This window comes from Rhinopithecus roxellana, chromosome 11, assembly GCF_007565055.1.
Source record: "Rhinopithecus roxellana isolate Shanxi Qingling chromosome 11, ASM756505v1, whole genome shotgun sequence".
In the NCBI taxonomy this organism is placed as follows: domain Eukaryota; kingdom Metazoa; phylum Chordata; class Mammalia; order Primates; family Cercopithecidae; genus Rhinopithecus; species Rhinopithecus roxellana.
In genome coordinates this window covers 75707744-75729085 of record NC_044559.1, presented here as the reverse complement: position 1 = coordinate 75729085, position 21342 = coordinate 75707744, and the positions used below count along the sequence as shown (strand labels likewise).

The window sequence follows — 21342 nt, the reverse complement described above, 5'->3', positions numbered from 1 at the left end:
CCTAGGCTGGAGTGCAGTGGTGCAATCTTGGCTCACTGCAACCTTCACCTCCCAGGTTCAAGTGATTCTCCTGCCTCAGCCTCCCAAGTAGCTGGGATTACAGGTGCATGGTATCACACCTAGCTAATTTTTGTATTTTTAGTGGAGATGGGGTTTCACCGTGTTGGCCAGGCTGGTCTCAAACTCCTGACCTCAGGTGGTCTGCCTGCCTTGGCCTCCCAAAGTGCTGGGATTACAGGAGTGAGCCACTGAGCCCGACCTGGACAGAAGTTTTAAGAACTACAATTTTTACAGCTGTCTGAATACCAGTAACATAGTATTCCTACATTTCCCAAGTAATGTAAGGGACCAATTAGGCTGGCAGAATTTTTGGAAACATTAAAAGCCACATGATAGACTCTGATATTATGGAACTCAGCATAAAGAAATAAACTGGCTTCTCCAGTTGATATAGGCTGTGCCTCTTTCCATATTGCAATGTCTTGTCTAATTTCTTCCCAGCTCAGTCCCTTGCCAACCCTTCTCCCATTACTCAGATAGGGCCATTATTCAGGGTGATAGGGGAGGCTGGGGTAGTGCAGTTTTATTTCTCTCCATCTTGTGCTCCTAATGTCTTCAGAGGAGCTTTTGGCATCTTGTAACCTACAGCGCCTACTACCTTAGGGTGACCATCCAGCTCCTTCCAACATGCACGTGGCCAGTATATCACTCACGTGCTTACTTGTCTACGATTCACACATCAAAGCAAAATGGTCCTCTGCACTATAGAAATCTGACAAAGCACAGAGAAAAGAGAAAGAGATCATAACCCTGTCTACGTAGCTGAGCCATTATCACAGGATGGGCTGTAGTACAAGGGCCCTGAGATGTAGGGAAAGAGTGAAGAGGCCCCACAGGGACACAGTCAGGTGATAGAAGTTGTTACTCAAAGGCTTCTCACCAAGAGTTAAATAATCTAGGGTCTGACACAGATGTATATTTTGCTAACAGCAATTCCAGGCTCAGTATTGTGACCGCGGAGCCACAGGGACCCCACGCACATTCCGTTGCCTTACCCGATGGCTTGTGACGCAGAGAGAACTGATTAAAACCGTTTGATAGCTCCTGCCTTGTCTAGCCCTGTGTTCACTGTGAACGCTGTAGAGGCAGGTTGGCCAGTCTGTAACTGGACTTTGAATAAATCTTCTGTATCCTAAAAAAAAAAAAAAAAAAAAAAAAAAGAATCTAGGTCTGAGAGAAAGCCTCTTTAACATTTTCTTTTTCTTTTTCTTTTCTTTGTTTAAAAGACAGTGTCATGCTGTGTCACCCAGGCTGAAGTGCAGTGGCCCAGTCGTAGTCAACTGCAACTTTGAACTCCTAGGTTCAAGAAGTCCTCCCCACTCAGCCTCCTGAGTAGCTGGGACCACAGGCATGCACCACCATTTCTGGGTAATTTTTTTGTCGCCCAGGCTGGAATGCAGTGGCGCCATCTCGGCTCACTGCAACCTCCGACTCCCGAGTTCATGCCATTCTCCTGCCTCAGCCTCATGCGTAGCTGGGACTACAGGTGCCCGCCGCCACGCCTGGCTAATTTTTTGTATTTTTTGTGGAGACGGGGTTTCACAGTGTTAGCTTGTTAGCTGGGGTGGTCTTGATCTCCTGACCTCGTGATCCACCCGCCTCTGCCTCCCAAAGTGCTGGGATTACAGGTGTGAGCCACTGCGCCCGGCCTTGGGTAATTTTTTTTTTTTAAGAGATGAGGTCTTGCGATGTTGTCCAGGCTGGTCTCAAACTCCTGGCTTCAAGTGATCCTCCTGCCTTGGCCTCCCAAGGTGCTGAGATTATAGGCATGAGCTACCACGTCCAGCTCAACATTTTCAAAGATAGTATTTATTCTTTAGTAATATGTGACTACTATAATTTTTCTTCAACTTTTAAAAATAATTTTTCTTTTTTTTTTTTTTTTTTTGAGGCGGAGTCTCGCTCTGTCGCCCGGACTGGAGTGCAGTGGCCGGATCTCAGCTCACTGCAAATCCCGCCTCCCGGGTTTGCGCCATTCTCCCGCCTCAGCCTCCCGAGTAGCTGGGACTACAGGCGCCCGCCACCTCGCCCGGCTAATTTTTGTGTTTTTAGTAGAGACGGGGTTTCACTGTGTTAGCCAGGATGGTCTCAATCTCCTGACCTCGTGATCCGCCCGTCTCGGCCTCCCAAAGTGCTGGGATTACAGGCTTGAGCCACCGCGCCCGGCCTAAAAATAATTTTTCTTTTTTAATCTTTTTTTTTTTTTTTGAGACAGAGTCTTGCTCTGTTGCCCAGGCTAGGGTACAGTGGCGTGATCTCGGCTCACTGCAAGCTCTGCCTCCCGGGTTCATGCCATTCTCCTGCCTCAGCCTCCCGAGTAACTGGGACTACAGGCGCCTGCCACCACGCCCGGCTAATTTTTTGTATTTTTAGTAGAGACGGGGTTTCATCATGTTTGCCAGGATGGTCTCGATCTCCTGACCTCGTAATCCACCTGCCTTGGCCTCCCAAAGTGCTGGAATTACAGGCGTGAGCCACCGTGACTGGCCTCTTTTTTAATTCTTTATTCTCCTTTCTTTTTGGTCCCAGTTCCAGGCTTATCTTCAGCTTTTTAATTGGGAAATTTTTGAACCTCAGTAAAGTTGAAAGAATGGAGCCTTCTGGATTCTTCAGTTGTTGTATTTAGCCAGATTTATCTCATGTGTCTATGTATTATCCACTGGTATATCTGAATAATGTCTGTTTAATTTCTCTCTCTCCCTAGATAGATTTTCTTTTTTGCCAAATCTTTTGAAAATAAGTAGTAGACAATTTGACATGTTTACCCCAGATACTCCAGCAATCTCCTTTCAGTTCTTCACCCTGATATTGTGCTTAAGACTATTTGGAACAGTGTAGGATGCTGGCAAGTACCAAAACAATTAAGTAAAAAAGAAATTTGTTACTGATAGGGTAACAAATGACCCCTGTTGCAGGTGTATCTCTGTCCCTTTATAAGCAGCAGTTGTGTAAGAGGATATCTGTGGCTTGAGGGCTGTGTGTCTGTGTGATTTCAGGGTGCAGCTTAGCTTACCCACCCATGGTCTGTGACCTCACCATGAAATCTTCAACATCTACCATCTTTTAAAGAAGATAGGGCTAGGCGTGGTGGCTCATGCCTGTAATCCCAGCACTTTGGGAGGCCGAGGCGGGTGGATCACCTGAGGTTGCAAGTTTGAGACCAGCCTGACCAACATGGAAAAACCCCATCTCTACTAAAAATACAAAATTAGCTGGGAGTGGTGGTACATGCCTGTAATCCCAGCTATTCGGAAGGCTGAGGCAGGCTGAGGCAGGAGAATCGCTTGAACCTGGGAGGTGAAGGTTACTGTGAGCTGAGATTGCGCCATTGCACTCCAGCCTGGGCAACAAGAGTGAAACTCCGTCTCAGAAAAAAAAAAAGAGAGAGAGAGAGAGAAGATAGGACACCTTCAGCTTTTGTACTCTTCTACCAGAGAAGATAAATGATGGTGATACTAATTTTGACAAAGAGGAGAAACTGTGTCCTCATGGACACATAACTGAAATACCTGTAAAATACTGACAAAAGATGGTGAGGACTGGACTCAGTGGCTCACGCCTGTTATCCCAACACTTTGGGAGGCTGAGGTGGGAGGATCATTTGAGGCCAGAAGTTGGAGGGTGCAGTGAGCTATGAATGTGTCACTGTACTGCAGCTTGGGCGACAGAGTGAGACCTTGTCTCAGAAAAGAAAGAAAAAAAATTAGGGGAAACCGGGCAAATGCTATATAGGAACTCTCTGTACTATCTGCAACTTTTCTCTAAAATTATTCCAAGGTAAAACATTTATTTAAAAAAAAAAGATGATGAAGAGATAGTGGTGGAAGGAGAATCCAAATGAAATGTTGGCTTTCTACTCTTTTTTTTTTTTTTGAGACGGAGTCTCGCTCATTCGCTTAGACCGGAGTGCAGTGGCGCAATCTCAGCTCACTGCAACCTCCGCCTCCCGGGTTCAAGTGATTCTCCTGCCTTAGCCTCCCCAGTAGCTGGGATTACAGGCAACTGCTATCATGCTCAGCTAATTTTTGTATTTTTGTAGAGACAGGGTTTCACCATATTGGCCAGGCTGGTCTCAAACTCCTGACCTCAAGTGACCCACCCACCTCGGCCTCCCAAAGTGCTGGGATTACAGGCGTGAGCCACCACGCCCAGCTGGCTTTTTACATTTTACATTTATATCATCTTTGTAGGAAAATCATAAAATAGGGATGAACAACAATAAATAATTAAAAACACCTATAATTTCTTGATACCCAGAGATGACCACTGCCAACTGCCAGACTTTTTTCTACACCACAGGTAGATAGGAAGACAGAATTTTAGAAAGTAAAAGGGGTTACAATCTTACACGGGTTCCTTTTCTGCTTTCCTTTGCATCTAACACAACATTGTGATTACTTCTATGCCAATACATTTACATATATATCTGATAGTTCCCTGGTTAAATTTCTAGATATTTTAGGATAATTGTTTCTTATCCCTTAAATTATTAACTAATTTAATTTACATCTTTTCACTGTTATAAACAATATTACATTATATATTTTTTGAATCTAAATGTTTTATGCATATCCATTAGTGTTTCTTAAAAATGGAATTGCCAAGTCAGAGGGTCTGTTTTATTTTATTTTATTTTTTGAGATGGGGTCTTGCTCTGTTGCCCAGGCTGGAGTACAGTGGCATGATCTCAGCTCACTGCAACCTCTGCCTCCCCAGTTCAAGAGATTCTTCTGCCCAGCCTCCCAAGCATCTGGGATTACAGGTGTGCACCACCCCGCCTGGCTAATTTTTTTGTATTTTTAGTAGATACAGAGTTTCGCCATGTTGGCCAGGTTAGCATCTGTTCATTTTTCAGTGTTTTTTTGTGTTTTGTTTTTGTTTTTGTTTTTTGAGATGGAGTCTCACTCTGTTGCCCAGGCTGGAGTACAGTGGCATGATCTCAGCTCACTGCAACCTCCGCCTCCTGGGTTCGAGAGATTCTTCTGCCTCAGCCTCCTCAGTAGTTGGGACTACAGGTGTGTGCCCACATGGCCAGCTAATTTTTTTTTTGGTATTTTTAGTAGAGACGGGGTTTCGCCATGTTGGCCAGCCTGGTCTGAAACTCCTGACCTCTAGTGATCCACCTGCCTCGGCCTCCCAAGTGCTGGGATTACAGGCGTGAGCCAGTGTGCCTGGCAAGTGTTTATTTTTTTGAACTCTCCCCAACTCTGAGTCATTCTTTTGTATCTTTACTAACTGGAGGGCAAAAAAAAAAAAAAAAATATTTGTTTTCATTTGTATTTTTTAAATGATTCAAGAGGTTTCTATTTTCTGTTTTGCTCATTTCTACTTTTGTAAATAGTCTATTTGCATGATTTTCCATTGGTGTTTTTAAAAATTGATTTGTAGGAGTCCTCTCTACTGATCTCCTTTCAGAGGCAGACCTGGAATGCTGAGGCCTCTCCCTCACCCATCTCCTTTTTCCCACTGCAGATCTTAAATCTGACCCAGGCCTTGAAAGACAACAAGAGTCCCCTGCACCTCGTCCAGATGCCACCTGTGATTGTTGAGACGGCCCGTTCCCACCAGCGGTCTTCTAGCGAGTCCTACACACAGAGCTTTCAGAGCCGGAAGCCCTTCTTTTCATGGTGGTAGCTCCAGAGGCAGGCAGAGGAAATATTCTCAGAGACTGGTGGGAGGAAGCCTGGGAAGTGGGGTGCAGGAAAAGCCAGAGAAGCCAGTGGAGAGCAGCACCTTTAAGAGCCCTCCCTCTCTGCTTGCCACCCTGCTCAGGGCTTTCCCATCCACAGGGAGAAGCACAATCAGGAACAGTGAGTGCTCCTCACCCTTCTGAGTGTGGGGAGGCTGGAGCTCCATGCACTTAGTCCAGATGCCTGGGAAGGAGCATCTCCCTTCCAGCATCTGCTGGTGGCAGGCTGGGACAGTCCCTTCCTTCCCTGACACCCTGCTCTATTGCAATTCCCTATTATATTCTGCATCAGAAAAACAAACAAAACAAAAACAACTTTAAATGCTTGTAGCAGAACCCTGGGTCATCTCATGTCAGAAACCTTTAATCCAGGCCTAAATTTGCATAGACCTGACATTCAGCTGCCTTGCAGTTGCTTCCTCCCATGAGCCAAGGCAGTGTCAGAGGGCAACTGGATGACTCGCAGTACCACAGCACTGGGACAGACAGAAGCCACACCTTTCTTTTGGGTTTTTGGCAAGCCTCCTCCATCTCCCACCAGTGCTGTGGGCTGGCTGCAAGCCTCCAAACAGTTCTGGAAGAGAGGTTTTTGCTTTACCCCCGCCAGCACTTCCGCACACAATCATAGAGAACCTCTCTGCTCTCTGCTGGCCTACAGCTTGTCTCTTTCTCAAGCAGAGGCAGGAAGAGCTAGTCTTAGCATTTATATTTTAGTAGGAAGTTGACTCCCAGCATGTAAAAGTGATCCACGCGGCCGGAGTGTATGCTGGGAGCTAAGTGGTCTATGGGTGAACATATCCCACCTTGCTTCCTGAGTCCTTGGTCCCAATCTTCTCATTTATTCTTGTCGTTTTAAGTCCCCCCCCCCAACTATTTTGATGTAAAAGTTCAGTTTGTCTTCTGGAGTGGGTCTCTGCAAGGGTTCTGGGATGAGTCTTGGCTTCTAAGAGGACAGGCTATTAGGTTCTTGGACTTTTTTCTGTGCCACCACTGCTGCTTGGTGGAAGTCACAGAACGTGGATTCTGCCTCATAAATGGCAGTTTCCCTTTTCTCCCTGACTTGTTCTAGGTCAATTTCTCTGTCGCTTCCTGAGAAAGGCGGGACCCAAAGGAGAGAGGCCTTCAGACTGTCCCAGGTCCTGCCCAGCTCAGTGCGCATCTTCTTGCTTCCATGTGTCTTTTCCCCTGCTGCCTCACTCCCCACCCCCACTTGCCAGGTGTTTGAGCCCTTTCTACACCAAAGCAAAGTACAGCCTCAGGAGGGAGTAAAAAGCGTGCCCTGTATGTCTGAGGGGCAGCTGTGTTCATGCCCTGTGCTACTGGACATTTCACAATTCTGGCACCTTGGAATTGGTCAGTCAACCTCAGAAAGAAACTATCTTGAAGGTTTGAAAAACAACCAAAGAAAGGGAGTGAGGACTATGGCTGCATGTCTACTGCTTGCCTGAATGCAGAGCAGAGATGTGCAGCCCTCTGGTCAGCTGGTTCAGGCTGGTCTCTGCCAGTCCCCTTCCAGTCCAGCCACCAGGAGCCCGGTTGTCCCAGGCTTCCACCTGGCTGACAGGAAGAATTTCTGAGAGCCGGATGTGCATGCCCCGTGGACAAAGGTACAGCTCACCTGCCTGCCCCAGCCCCAGCCCCAGCCCCAGCCCTGACAATCACATGCAGCTGACTCGGACACTGGCCTTGGGAACAATGTTTGAGGGAACACCTGCCCCCTGACTGTAGGAGCCAGAAGGGGACCCAGGTGTGCATAGTTCTCTGTAGACATTTTTACCCAAACCTGTTGGTGAAGTGCCCATCTGGTGCTCAAGAGAGCCTGGGGGTCTAACAGGGAGCCCGGCTGCCTCACCTGGCCACAGCCTCCATGCCAGATCTGCACATTTTCTTGATCCAGACCAGCTCTGTGATCAGAAGGAAATTGGGTCCAGTGTAGGAGCAAGCTGGTCCTGGGCCTGGCAGGCAAGAGTGTGGGCATCCTTTCCTGGCCTTTCTCCACTCTCCCTCAAGCCTGTGCTCAGGTTGCCTTGAATGTGGACTCTGGAAGAGCCAGGGGCCCAGAGTGCCGGGGCAGGCTTCTGGGTGGCACTCGTGGAACACCGTCCCTCTGCCAGCCATAGGCCCTGCCTCCAGTGTCAGGGAATGGAGGCTGGGCTGCGAGAGTGCTGCTGCCCTGTGTCGTTCTTCTAATCCACTGTAGAAATTGTACGTAATGTATTTAAATCAATGCAAATGTATGAATAACAAATCCAGTTCTGACCTTTTTTGTCCAGTTTCTTTTGGGGGAAGGAAGACAAAGAAGGTAGGAACGGAATTTTGACAGCAAAGAAACCTGTGTTTCCACGGAGTTGCTGAGACGTGGCTCCTGGGGCTATTTCCCCTGAATAAAGTAAGATCCAGGCCCTCATTTCCAAAGTCCCGATGCTCTGAAAACCAAAAGTATTTTCATAACCCATTTGAAACCAAACCTGACCTGAACCTGCACTGATGGGAAGCTGTTGGTAATTATGATGGGTCCCTCTTAGTGTGATTCTTTGTTGCAGAAATGTCAATATATTTTATGACATGGTTCCCTACTAGGGACACAGTATTTGCCCTGACTACTTAAGAGCCAAAAAAGTAAAAAATCTGAATTCCAAAGTAATCTAGTACCAAGGGCTTGGGATAAGAAATGTGGACCTACAGGCTGGGTGCAGTGGCTCACGCCTGTAATCCCAGCACTTTGGGAGGCTGAGGTAGGCAGATCGCTTAAGGTCAGGAGTTTGAGACCAGCCTGGCCAACATGGCAAAACCTCATCTCTACTAAAAATACAAAAATTAGCCGGGCGTGGTGGCATGCACCTGTAATCCCAGCTACTTGGAAGGCTGAGGCAGGAGAATCGCTTGAACCCGGGAGGTGGAGGTTGCACTGAGCCAAGATCGCACTACTGCATTCCAGCCCTAAGACTCTGTCTCAAAAATAAATAAATAAATAAATAAATAAAATAAGCAGACAATAAAATAAAAAAGAGGCGCTACCTATACTCAGGTAGTTGTGGCTCCTCCTCTCGGCCACCAGAGGGCAGCCCTGCCTTGTGTACATCCCTGCCCCACTTGAAACCCTGAATAATCTGCTGGATCTGCTGTATGCTTTATAGGGCGGGTGGAGAGGGAGAAGAAAGTTAATAAGCACAGAGTGTGCTTCTCTTGAGGTGGAGCTAGAACTGCAGGAAAACCCCCTGCTTTCAAGGGTTTCCAGGTCATGGGAAGCATAGGATATAATGCAGGCAGCTTCAGAACGATTGGTCCACCTTTGGATGGTCAGCCCATAAGGATGAAGAAGCCAAATGAGGAGCTGGCACCACTAGTTTGACTGCAGATTAAGCCAATCCAAGGCCCCAGCCTACTGTGCGGGGCTGACCATGACAGTCTTTCCCTTCTGATCCTGTGGATCAGGACTGCTGCAGAGACTCTCCCCTCTACTCCCGATCCAACAGGCTCTGGAAAAGGAAGCTGTGGTCCAGGGGCTTGGCATGGGGGTGAAAAAGGAGAGGGAGGTGAAAAGGAGAGGAAGCCAGCCCTGATTTTTCCTTACTGGGGATACTCTTGCCCCTCCCACTCTGTTTCAGTTCCTCCCCTTCTGTGACAGACTCACATACTCTTGATGCAGATGTTTTTATTTGCCACTTAAACCACGGTTTCCCTGTGGACCCTGATGGTGCGGGAGTGTGGAACAGGCTGCTGGAATCATGGTTTACAGTAGTAGCAGGTAGATTAGTAGCGTGAGTGGTGAAATGCTGTGTCTGAGGGCCTGTCACTTGGCTCCCAGGGGAATATCATGCAGCCCGGGAATAGTGTTAGATTGGGAAAGACTGTGGCAGGAACAGTCACTGTCTCTCCTCATTTTGGTAAGGAATGGGTGGCACATAATGAAGAGCCCAGCAGAAGCATCCAGTCCTGTTCTGAATGGAGCAGACCAGTGGCAGCGGCCTCTTGCTTTCATTTACCCCTTTGGGCTGCTTGCCTAAAGTCTCTCTTCCTTCTTCACCTCCCCAGGCCCTTTGGCAAGAGGGAAGACACTGCCATTCCTGGCTCTTTCCCTGGATCAGTGTCTGATCTGGTGGAGGTAGCTTGTGGGGCCTGGCTTCCTCCAGTTCCGGCGGATCCTGGCACTTGTCCTCCTAGAGTGCAGATACTGCTCACTGGAGGCTGTCTCCGTGGCACTCTGTGGGTCGGCCAGTGGAGAGTGGGGCTCCAGGATTCTGCAGAGAACAAGTGTATGATTAGCTAACATCAATAGGGAGAATGGAATGGGGATTTCAAGAGATTTTTTCATGGCAGACCATAAAACGTACGATTTGGAGCAAAATGAGACCAGGGCTCTGGTCTGGTCTTTCCTGCTCTGAGAACTGTCTGACTAGACAAAGTTTTCAGATTTCTCTGCAGTAGAAAGGGTTGGACCAGATCAGGTTGTACAAAATTCAACATTTCTTCATCCTCATCCTGTACTCATGGCAGATGTCATTAATTAGTCATGCTATTAAACTGGTTTGATAAGCAGTGACTACTAATCAACTGGAGTTAAATACAAGCTATGACACTGACTTGCCATCTCAGGACCTGATGACCTCCAAAGGCCTGTTCAGGTCTGATGTTCTGACTGTGGGCCCCAGAGAAGGCAGCAGAGAGATGAAGTGCAGAGCATCCCCCATAGTGATTGGTTGAGGCCAAGTGGTTCAGCTCCATCCTTTTGGGTTCACTCTTCCTGGGCTGGCAGTGGCCTAGGCAAAGAAGTGGCCGACTAGGGAGACTGGGGAGAGATCTCAAGGTAAAAGTTTTTCAACAATTTTTAACCCATAATGCCTCGACAATACATTCCTAGGCTGTATTCTCTGTAATCCCCAGCCAAGATTTTAATTAGGCTTTTTTTTTTTTTTTTTTTTTTTTAAAGAGATAGGGTCTCACTCTGTCACTGAGGCTGGAGTGCAGTGACAGGATCATAGCTTACTGCAGCCTCAAACTCCTGGCCTCAAGTGATCCTCCTACCTCAGCCCCTGGAGTAGCTAGGACTGCAGGTGCATGCCACCTGGCTAATTTTTCTTTGTGTGTGTGTGTGTGTGTGTGTGTGTGTGTGTGTGTGTGTGTGTTTTTCTTCAGAGACAGGATCTCACCATGTTGCCCAGGCTGGTAAGCTGAGAATCACAGCAAAATGAGGTGGTGCTACTAGGACTCAGGGATCTCTTTCTATGGGAGTTTACAGGGTTGTGTATGACTCCAAAAGTAACATCTGTCTTTTTTTTTTTCTTTTTGAGACAGAGTCTCGCTCTGTCACCCAGGTTGGAGTGCAATGGCACGATCTCGGCTCACTGAAACCTCAGCCTCCCGGGTTCAAGCAATTCTCCTGCCTCACCCTCATGAGTAGCTGGGATTATAGGTGTGCACCACCACACCCAGCTAATTTTTGTAATTTTAGTAGAGACAGGGTTTCACCATGTTGGTCAGGCTGGTCTCAAACTCCTGACCTAGTGATCTGCCTGCCTTGGCCCCCCAAAGTGCTGGGATTACAGGCATGAACCACCGCATCCACCAACAGCAATCTTGTAAGTGCCAACCAAGTGATGACACTGTGTAGACCTTATAACCACCCTAGTGGTAGGCAGGCACTTTACAGTGAGGCCACTAGCTCCAGGCCACACAGTCAACACAACGGTGGAACAGGCGTTGGTGCTCTTCCCTCAGCCATCCAGTTCTAGGAACCTACCTGAGCCGGCTGCAGTGTTGTAGCGAGTGGCCCAGGGGTTTCTGCCTTGGGGGCCTCTTCCTGCGCAGCCTCTTGAGGGCCTCAGCCACACGGTGGTCCCCTGCACATTCCCAGATGATCTGTGCCCGTTCCTCGGCCAGCTGGTCCCCACTGCGTTGAAACAGGCCTTGGATCTGCAGCAGCTCGGCGTCCTGGAAGATGTTGGCTGAGGCCTGCTTGCGGCCCCGGGCCTCAGTCGGGGCCTGCCAGGGGGGTGGCTCACTGACCACCGAGGCTGGGGTACCCATTGTGGATGCTCTGAGGATGGAAAGCATGGAGACATCAGCAACTCAGCTGGTCCTTCCCAGACCTGGGGGTCCTGGCTAATCCTAGGGCTTCTGATGTTTCCATTTTCCAGGAGCTAAACTGGAGGAAGTCTCTTGCCTTAACATCACTTAAGCGCTTATGTGTCAGACACCTATATTATCTCATTTAGGATTCACAGCAACCCGTGAGGTAAGAACTATTGTTTATCCTCATTTTACAGATGAAGAAGTGCAACTCAGAGGGGTTAAATTACTTGCCAGTGTCACAAAGCCACGTGCACATGTAGAGCCAGCAGTTGAACCCAGGTCTGTCTAGCTGTAAATTCCATGCAGACACCAGGATGCCCAGTAGCAGCTCAACTGTGCTGAGTACTTATACCAGGCACCTGTAAGAGCTTGCCTTTCATAGTATCAATGAGATGTAACAAGCATAACAGCCCTGTAAGGTAGGTATTTTTATCCTCCTCATTTCACAGATGAGGAATCTGAGGAAAGGTTAAGTCATCCATGGTTATGCAACTAGGATGAGAACCCAGGCCTCTCTGATGCTAAGGCCCAGGTGCTGTAGCACACAGGTAAGAGAGGAGTTGTGGAACTGGGCTACCCAGTTTGGAATCCCACTTTATCCCCCTCCACCACTTACTTGGTGGGGCATCCCCCCTGCCTCAGCTGCCTCCCATGTCAAATTATCACCTGGTACTAGTACCTACTTTATAGGATTAATTTGAAGATTGAAGGAAGACATAAAGTATATAGAATAGTGGTCAGTGTTTTCAGTCTATAAAATTGAGACATCATCCCGCCTCCTATTTTCAAGACCTTGGGGATGAACCAAATCCATATAATTTAGTAAACATAGTATGAAATAAGCCAATCAGATCTAACCACAGTCCAGTGGACCTAATGAGCCAGAGATGAAGGCAGAAGAGGAGGCTGCAAGGGTTAGAATATACTGTCAAGGGCAGAGGCTGAAATTTATAAGAAAGTTCAATAGAAGTTAGGCTGTGTGTCAATGTCTCCCATTATATCCAGGAAGTGAAAATTAAATGATCTCCTTTGATTCTAGATAGTCCACTTTGAATAATAAAGGCCTAAGAAGCTTACCCACCACATCCTTGTCTCCAGCACAGCCTGGAAACAAGACTGGCATTACACAGAACAGGTTTCGAGTCCCAACTCTGACACCTTAAGCAAGTTACCCAACCTCCTCTCTGAGCCTGTCTCCTTAAATGTCAAATGGGGATAAGATTACCCACTTCTTAGGGTTATAGTAAGGATTAAATGAGCCAAGTATATCAGTTACCCAATAAGAGCTATAGTTGGCCCTCAGCATCTGTGGGTTCTACATCCAGGGATTCAGCCAACCTTGGATAAATAAAAAATTTTTAAATACAATGATATGGCTGGGCACAGTGGCTTACACCTGTAATCCCAGCACTTTGGGAGGTAAGGCGGGCAGATCACCTGAGGTTGGGAGTTCAAGACCAGCCTGACCAACATTGAGAAACTGTCTAAAAATACAAAATTAGCTGGGAGTGGTGGCGGGTGCCTTTAATCCCAGCTACTCAGGAGGCTGAGGCAGGAGAATCACTTGAACCCAGGAAGCGGAGGTTGCGGTGAGCCGAGATCGCACCATTTCACTCCAGCCTGGGCAACAAGAGCAAAACTCTGTCTCAAAAAAAAAAGAATACAATGATACAACAATAAAAAAAAAAAAAAATGGATTCATTGTAACTACAGAGCATTCACATTGTATTAGGTATTATAAGTACCCTAGAGATGATTTAAAGCACGCAGGAGGATGTGCACAGTCTATACACAAACATGATATTTTATGTAAGTGACTCGAGCATCCCATGGAGGAGCCTGGAACCACCCTCCATGGATACTGAGGAATTTGTAAATGCAAATCGTCCTCTGTTGGCCTCTGTGACCTTTGTACCTGAGTCAGGGGTATAGGTGAACCCTGCTTTCCTCCAAGCTGTGTGGCCACAGCCAGCTGATGACAGCCCTGCGCTCTCACCCCTTTCCCAGCCCCAGACCTTTTGGGAAGAGGAGGAGCAGGTCCTGCTGCTTTCCCAGGGCCTGGCTGCCTGAGTCAGACCTCATTCCACAGCCAGCTACAGAGACAGCAATCAACAGCAACCAGCTTCCAAAGGGGGAAAAGGAACATTAAAATATGTTTAAATTAAAATATTTATATGCTCATCATAAGAGGCAAACAGTACAAAACCTTATATATAAAAGCTTTTCTAATTTCCTATCAACCCACTTGCAGAAGTAACCCTTCCCCTAACCTGCCTTTTGTTCTCTGTAAGGGTTTGAATTATCTCCGCCCCACTCATACTCCCAAAATATGACTCCCTCCCTTGCCCTGGCTTTCCCCGCTCCTCACCTCAATAGTCACCCTCATTATTCCAATCATTTCTATGCTCACTTTGTCCCAGTTTCCAGGCCTTCTATCATAAAAACTCCACCCTGTTTTCAAAAGATTTAACAACTAAAAGCTGCAGAAGACTTCCAGATGAGTTAACATCATGAAAATCGGCCGGGCGCGGTGGCTCAAGCCTGTAATCCCAGCACTTTGGGAGGCCGAGACGGGTGGATCACGAGGTCAGGAGATCGAGACCATCCTGGCTAACACGGTGAAACCCCGTCTCTACTAAAAAATACAAAAAAATTAGCCGGGCGAGGTCGCGGGCGCCTGTAGTCCCAGCTACTCGGGAGGCTGAGGCAGGAGAATGGCGTGAACCCGGGAGGCGGAGCTTGCAGTGAGCTGAGATCTGGCCACAGCACTCCAGCCTGGGTGACAGAGCGAGACTCCGTCTCAAAAAAAAAAAAAACATCATGAAAATTGTACTTTTTATCTGGAAAATGGGAATTTAAAAATCTGCCCCTTCTTAGGTGCTATTACGAAAATCCAGTTAAAATCTAATCTATGTGGTAATTAAGCCCCCAGAGCTGGATGACATAAACACACTGTGACAAGAAGACAATAGTCGGGCCGGGTGCGATGGCTCACGCCTGTAATCCCAGCACTTGGGGAGGCCGAGGCAGGCGGATCACAAGGTCAGGAGATCAAGACCACCCTGGCTAACACGGTGAAACCCCGTCTCTACTAAAAATACAAAAAATTAGCCGGGTGTGGTGGTGGGCACCTGTAGTCCCAGCTACTCAGGAGGCTGAGGCAGGAGAATGGCGTAAACCCGGGAGGCGGAACTTGCAGTGAGCCGAGATCGCGCCACTGCACTCCAGCCTAGGCGGCAGAGTGAGACTCCATCTCAAAAAAACAAAAAAGACAACAGTCACCAGGTAACACTTTTAGGCTGATAAAGAGAAAAAAAAGCTAACTATGGGATATTTACTCTGGATCAGGCAATATGGATGATATCCTTTCATCCTCAATTCTAGGAGTTAGGGACTGTTATCCCATTTCACAGGGAAGTAAAGGGAAGCTGAGATGCAAGTATGACTACCAGTGGCTCAGCCGAGGCCAGAGGTGGTTGAAATGACTGCAGCCATGCTTTTATTTTTATTATTACATATATTTTTGAGAGCGAGTTTTGCTATTGTTGCCCAAGCTGGAGTGCAGTGGTACAGTCTCAGCTCACTGCAACCTCCACCTCCCAAGTTCAAGCGATTCTCCTGCCTCAGCCTCCTGCGTAGCTGGAATTACAGGCATCCCCCACCACTCCTGGCTAATTTTTTGTGTTTTTAGTAAAGATGGGGTTTCACCATGTTGGTCAGGCTGGTCTTGAACTCCTGACCTCAGGTGATCCCCCCGCCTTGGCCTCCCAAAGTGTTGTGATTACAGGCTTGAGCCACTGAGCCCGGTCAGCCCACGCTTCTAAACCCCCGAGCTGGCTTCACAGCCAGGCAGCTTAAAGAACACTTCATGTTTCTATGAAGAGTGCTTTCCTATTCCCACCTAATTCATGAAGGGGAAATCCTGCCAATGGAAAGGGAAGGACAATGAATTATCCCACCTGGTGGAGGCAGGGGTGGAGCTGTGGAATTGTGTTAGTCTGTTCACTAGGGTCTGGGCTCTTTCCTGGGTGACAGTTAGCCCAGCCTTGAGCTGTAGCACTCTAAAGAGGAAGAGCCCAGCTTCCACAGAAGAAATCAAGAACTGCAACCCAGCCCAGTACACAGAGCCCTGGCTTATGAGTCAGAGGAGTGGGTTCAAGCCCTACTTCTGCCACTCACTGGCTGAAAGGCCTCAGGCAATTCACATCCCCTCTGTGGGTCAGTTTCCCTGTTACTGGTGTAAGAACAGCTTGATGTTGATGGTTTCTGAGGGCCTGCACAGTGCTGGGAGTCAACAATTCCATGCGCAGGTAAGTCTGTACAGAAGGAGGAATGGAGCTACTTGTCTGCCAAAGCTAGGGGCAACATGTGTGGACAGGTCTGGCTAACTGGGTGCTAGGAAACTTCCCAGCCAGTAGCTCCCTTTCTCCTCCCTACTCTATGCTGTTTTGCTGCAGTGGGCCCTGGGGTTAGGATCTGGTAGAAAACAGAACTCACAGCTCTAAAGCTCCCTAGTGACCTCAGCTGGCTATGACCAAGCCTGGGGCAGAGGCCTAGGCTGGTCTGGGGTGGTAGGAGAAAGGGTGATATCCGGCCTCACCTCCCCAGGGAAAGAAGGGCAATAAGGATCATGTAGCAGCAGCTACCTCGGGGAGGAAATGGCTTGGAGCCTGACTTCCCAGCAACCTCTCCCAGGACAGCAAGGCTTTGACTACAGCTTCAGTGAGCTGCGTTACAAACATACCAAGAAACCCTTGCAGAGAGTCTGAGCCTCCAGCCTCAACCATACCCTCCATGAACCTTGGGGAGGGCTTAGCACCTTCAGATTTTGAGGCCCCTCACTCTTTTTTTTTTTTTTTTTTTTTTTTTTTTTTGAGACGGAGTCTGGCTCTGTCGCCCAGGCTGGAGTGCAGTGGCCGGATCTCAGCTCACTGCAAGCTCCGCCTCCCAGGTTCACGCCATTCTCCTGCCTCCGCCTCCCAAGTAGCTGGGACTACAGGCGCCCGCCGCCTCGTCGCCCGGCTAGTTTTTTGTATTCTTTAGTAGAGACGGGGTTTCACCGTATTAGCCAGGATGGTCTCGATCTCCTGACCTTGTGATCCGCCCGTCTCGGCCTCCCAAAGTGCTGGAATTACAGGCTTGAGCCACCGCGCCCGGCCGAGGCCCCTCACTCTTTTTTGTTTGTTTAGTTTTGTTTTGTTTTTCTGAGGCAGAGTCTCACTCTGTCACCCAGGCTGGAGTGCAGTGGTGCAAATCTCAGTTCACTGCAACCTCCGCCTCCAAGGTTCAAGCAATTTTCTTGCCTCAACATCCCAAGTAGCTGGGATTACAGGTGCCCGCCACCACGCCTAACTAATTTTTGTATTTTTAGTAGAGACAAGGTTTCACCATGTTGGCCAGGCTGGTCTTGAACTCCTGACCTCAAGTGATCCACCCACCTCATCCTCCCAGGGTGTTGGGAATACAGGTGTGAGCCACCACCACCGGCTGAGGCCCCTCACTCTTGGCTCTGCCTCTTATTCTGGGATTCAGACAGCAGAGTGAGGTTGGGAATAAAACTAGGCAGATTCCAGGTAGGATTAGATGGTAAGTTTTGGGAAAACCGATGAAATGGCGAATCAGAACACTTTTATTATCAAAAGAAACTTCCTGCCTCATTCAATGTGTTCAATAGTTATTTTCCCTCCAATTTCCTGGAGAAGACCTTAGTCCAGGAAAAGTCAGTGTATACTTGAACAATAGTACTTTTGAAAACTAGAAAATGAAACCATGGGGCTATTAGATTACAAATGGACCTTTCATTTCAAAGCTGACATAAAAGAAGATAAGTATGGGTCTGTGTACAAAGACCAATTGCAAAATACTTCAATTTGACACAAACTAGGTTGAAAATGAACCCCAAAGGAAATACCAAACGTTGAAAATGACAAAGTTCAACTTGTTTTGAAACAGACAGTAAGTGAAGAACTGTGGAACCCTAACAAAGAAATATATTTAAAAAGTGACTCACCATGCAATGAATTTGCAATATATAAATATGGTACGCAATTGAGCACCCTTTGCAATATACGAAGTTCAGTTCAGACAGCTATTCTAGGAGAGTATCTCACTGTAGTCCAGGGAGGCCCAGGTAACCACGAGAGGCAGAACACGTTTGGGTGAGCTGGCATCTCCTAGGTCCTCACGCAGGAGGAGGCCCCCTTCCAATAACCCAGGTGATAGCAATAATCTCTGTAATCAGGGGCCTAGGGGCTCTTAGAAAAATTACTGGAGGCTCTGGCCCAAGACCCTAATCAACACTTGGGGCCCTGGCCTGCTACCCTACACAGACATGCCACTGGACAGCAGCCAAAATCTGTGACTCCTCAAATGGGAAGCCCAGTTCAAATGGCTGTGTGGGCTTCCCCACCAGCAGGGCCTAGCCTCAGGGAGGTATGCCTAGAGAACTGGATATACATTGGCCTCCAAATCTGTGCCCCTGGAGGCGGAGAAAGCAACTGGGCCCTTTCCCCAGACCAGTTATCATATATGACCTGAAAATAAACTGTTACTAGATCTGGGGATAACCCTTTCAAGAGTTCTAGAACCCTGAATTCTGGCTGTGCTGCTAACTGGGTGACCTTGAATAAGTCTCAGTTTCCCCTGCCACAAGTTGCTCATCATCAAAATAGTGAGTATAAGGCCGGGCCCGGTGGCTCATGCCTATAATCCCAGCACTTTGGGAGGCTGAGGTGGGAGGATCGCTTGAGCCCAGGAGTTTGAGACCAGCCTGGTCAACATAGCAAGACTGCCTCTACAAAATTTTAAATAAGCTTTTAAAAATAAACAGTGAGAATAACCCTTAGCAGGAAAAGGGAGATTAAGTTTGCGAGGGCATTCCTTCTAGTACCTGGTATACCACAGACATTCCATGCATGCTGGTTGAATGAATAAATGATGAAGGGAAAGGCTACCTGACTACCAGAGGCTATAGAATCATTGTCATTTTCATCATCACAGCCATCAGCAAATCTGTGTACTTTTAAGTCATAGCTTTATGATTAAAATCATAGAGGCAGCTTGTTCAGTGTCAAGCACAGAACAGAGCACGTTCAGATGGGTGCTTTCTCTCCTCCTCACATGAGGTGGCACTATTGTTACACCCATTTTACAGATGAGAACACTACACCCAAAGTCACACAGCTGGCAGGTGATGGAAGGCTGGGACATGAACCCAGGCAGTCTGGGACAGAACCCAGCACCCGGGCTCTCAAGCCACTGTTATTTTTGTTCCTGCCAGATGGCTGAGGAGGTCTTCTGGGGAAGGTCAGGCCCAGAAGCCTTTCGGAAGCTATCTGCTTCTGCTTCTGTAGATTGTGGAAGGCACAGGGATCCAAAGTCAGGACTCCCAAGCCAGCCTGTGCCCTCTGCACTCCACTGCCCGGTGGAGAATTGGAGAAGGTACTCACCACGCTGAAGGGCAGCTCTGACAGACCTCAAATGGGGATGGGGCAAGCTAAGATGCGCCCACTCCAACCTCTTCCACAGCCTTCAGAAAGGGCGGGCGCAGCTCTGAGCTTCCTGCTGCGAAAATGCTTCCAGGGCCAGTCGGTGATCACGGGCAGCACAAGAGCGTGGCAGAGGGTATCCTGGCCGAGGTCCTAAAGCGCCATCTCCAGCACGAGGAGGCCCCGGAGCTCCGACGTGGCCGCTTCGCAGAACGACGGGGCCCTAAGTGGATCTGGCGGTTGCGTCCCGGTAGCACCCCGGCTGCCTGTTGCCCTCCGGCTCCCACGGAGGCGCCGAGCTGGGCCGCCGACCTAAGTACCTGGTTGCTCGAGGCGGGCCGCACGAAGCTCCAAACTGGTCCGGACCACCTGGGTCACAGCCGCGGTTCCCGGGAGAAAGCGCTCCCCAGCCCCGGAACAACCAATCCTCGGCCCGAGCCGGCTGTGAGCTCCCAGGCGAGCCTTCCAAACCCAAGGTGGAGTGCCGTGCGCCAATCATAGGCGGGAGACGGGGAGGGGGCGTGTCCAGCCCCGCCCCCCGCCTCTGCTGGCCTGGAAAGCAGAGTGAGAAGCTTCCTAGAACCTCATCAGCGGCGGAGCGGCGGCGAGGGGGCGTGTCCACCCGGGCCCTGCCCACAGCCCTCACCGCCCTAGCGCGGCGCCGGAGGCGCCCCCTTCATTGACGTCAGTCCCCAGGGCCAGCGCGGTTTTGCAGGCGCGGGCGCCGGGCGGGGCTGCATTCCTGCCCCAGGGTGCGGCGGCAGCTGTCCCTGTAGGGTACACGTGACGGTGCCCCTTCTCCTGGGCCCAAGGCTAGCGCGCACGGCACCGACTGCCTTACGGCGCGTGGCCCTCTGCAGATCCTCAGATTCTGCCTTTCAGCTTCCCTCTCAGCCCACCGTTTGGCTCCGGCTTTGGAGAGGAAGGGGCAGTCTGCTGCAGTCCGACCTTGGGCTTCAAAGCCAGAATGTCGTGGGTTCAAATATTAGGTCGTTTGTGCGACTTTGGGCCGGTTACCTAAACAAGACAGTATTTTAAAGTTTGTATTCATTCGGAAATGTTCATTAGTGACCTATGCTGTCCGAGTTCCCTGATAGGCAGTAAACAAGAGAGACGGAAAGACCTATAGCCCTTGTCCTGGGGAATCTACAGCCTAGTAAGGGAGGCAGGCGGTAAACAACCTAAAACATGGAGTATGTGATTACAATTGTGATCAATGTTATGGCTATAAGAGGATAATTATGGAGGAACCTAAGCTTCCTCTGGGAGGTTCAGGAGGGCTGAAGAAGCAACATTTAAGCTGAGATATAAAGAAGAGTTGAAATTGGCCAAATGAAGAGGAGTGGGTCTGGGGAAACTGCTTTAACGAAGAGGGAAAGGCATTTGGTTGGGCCAGGAGGTAGCTTGGCTCCGGAGGAATTAAATGCGACCCGGAGTAAGGCTAAGGAGAGAGCACGATGGGAAACAGAAGGCAGAGGCAGGCAGAGAAGGTTGCATGTGATCCTCGCAGGGGTTTAAACAGGGAATGGCATTATATGTACTGTGTTTATGTAACGGGCATTTTATAGTACTTACCACGTACCAGTAGTGTCAGTCAGCACTTTGCAAATTTTATCCTCATGACAAGTTTGTGTTTTTAGAAGGTCACTCTGGCTGCAGCTTGGAACTTGGATTGGAGGGGCAGGAGTGGATGCAGGGTGTCCAATGGGCCTCTGATAAATGCTTGTTTTGTCCTTGGAAGATGAGGTGTTCGTGCACTTGTTCAGCAATGCTCAGGAAAGGCTCTTGGGTCTCCCTGACTTCCTTTTTACATCATAACTGACCTCTTATACATTTAAGCTTGATTTTTCTTCTGTAAAAGTTCTGGGTGGGAAGGGGAAGAGCCAGCACGTGGGGATTTGTGAATTCCTTGTTGCAGGGTGAAGGGGATGTTAGGGAGCTATTCGTCCTCACCCCATGATCTCCAGTTCCTCTCTCTATCCTTCTGCACAAAAATAGCATCGGTAAGTGTTGTTGTGCTGTGGCTAAAAGGGT

The 21342-nt window shown here is 48.7% G+C and overlaps 2 protein-coding genes across 2 annotated transcripts in view; one reads left to right on the top strand and one right to left on the bottom strand.

The window, feature by feature from the left end:
• The window catches only part of PI4K2A (phosphatidylinositol 4-kinase type 2 alpha), a 37921-nt gene extending 29912 nt beyond the window's left edge, over positions 1-8009 (top strand). Inside the window, exon 9 of the mRNA XM_030941512.1 lies at positions 5533-8009. Within this exon, the coding sequence (XP_030797372.1) occupies positions 5533-5694 (162 nt within the window). The 3' untranslated portion in view covers positions 5695-8009. The remainder of the gene's footprint in view (positions 1-5532) is intronic.
• A 1378-nt stretch (positions 8010-9387) lies between these two features.
• AVPI1 (arginine vasopressin induced 1) lies at positions 9388-19773 on the bottom strand. Its single transcript, XM_010389548.2, has 3 exons — positions 19270-19773; positions 11490-11786; positions 9388-9990 (listed from the first exon to the last, which is right to left on the bottom strand). The coding sequence occupies exons 2-3, from the start codon at positions 11774-11776 to the stop codon at positions 9834-9836; spliced, it is 444 nt and encodes a 147-aa protein (XP_010387850.1). The 5' UTR covers positions 11777-11786; positions 19270-19773; the 3' UTR covers positions 9388-9833.
• Positions 19774-21342: the final 1569 nt, after the last annotated feature.

Coding starts and splice junctions, on each gene's coding strand:
- AVPI1 (XM_010389548.2), bottom strand. CDS start 11,776: ATGGGTACCCCAGCCTCGGTGGTCAGTGAGCCACCCCCCTGGCAGGCC. Junction 9,991..11,489: donor CAACACTGCAGCCGGCTCAG/GTAGGTTCCTAG, acceptor TGTTCTCTGCAG/AATCCTGGAGCCCCACTCTC.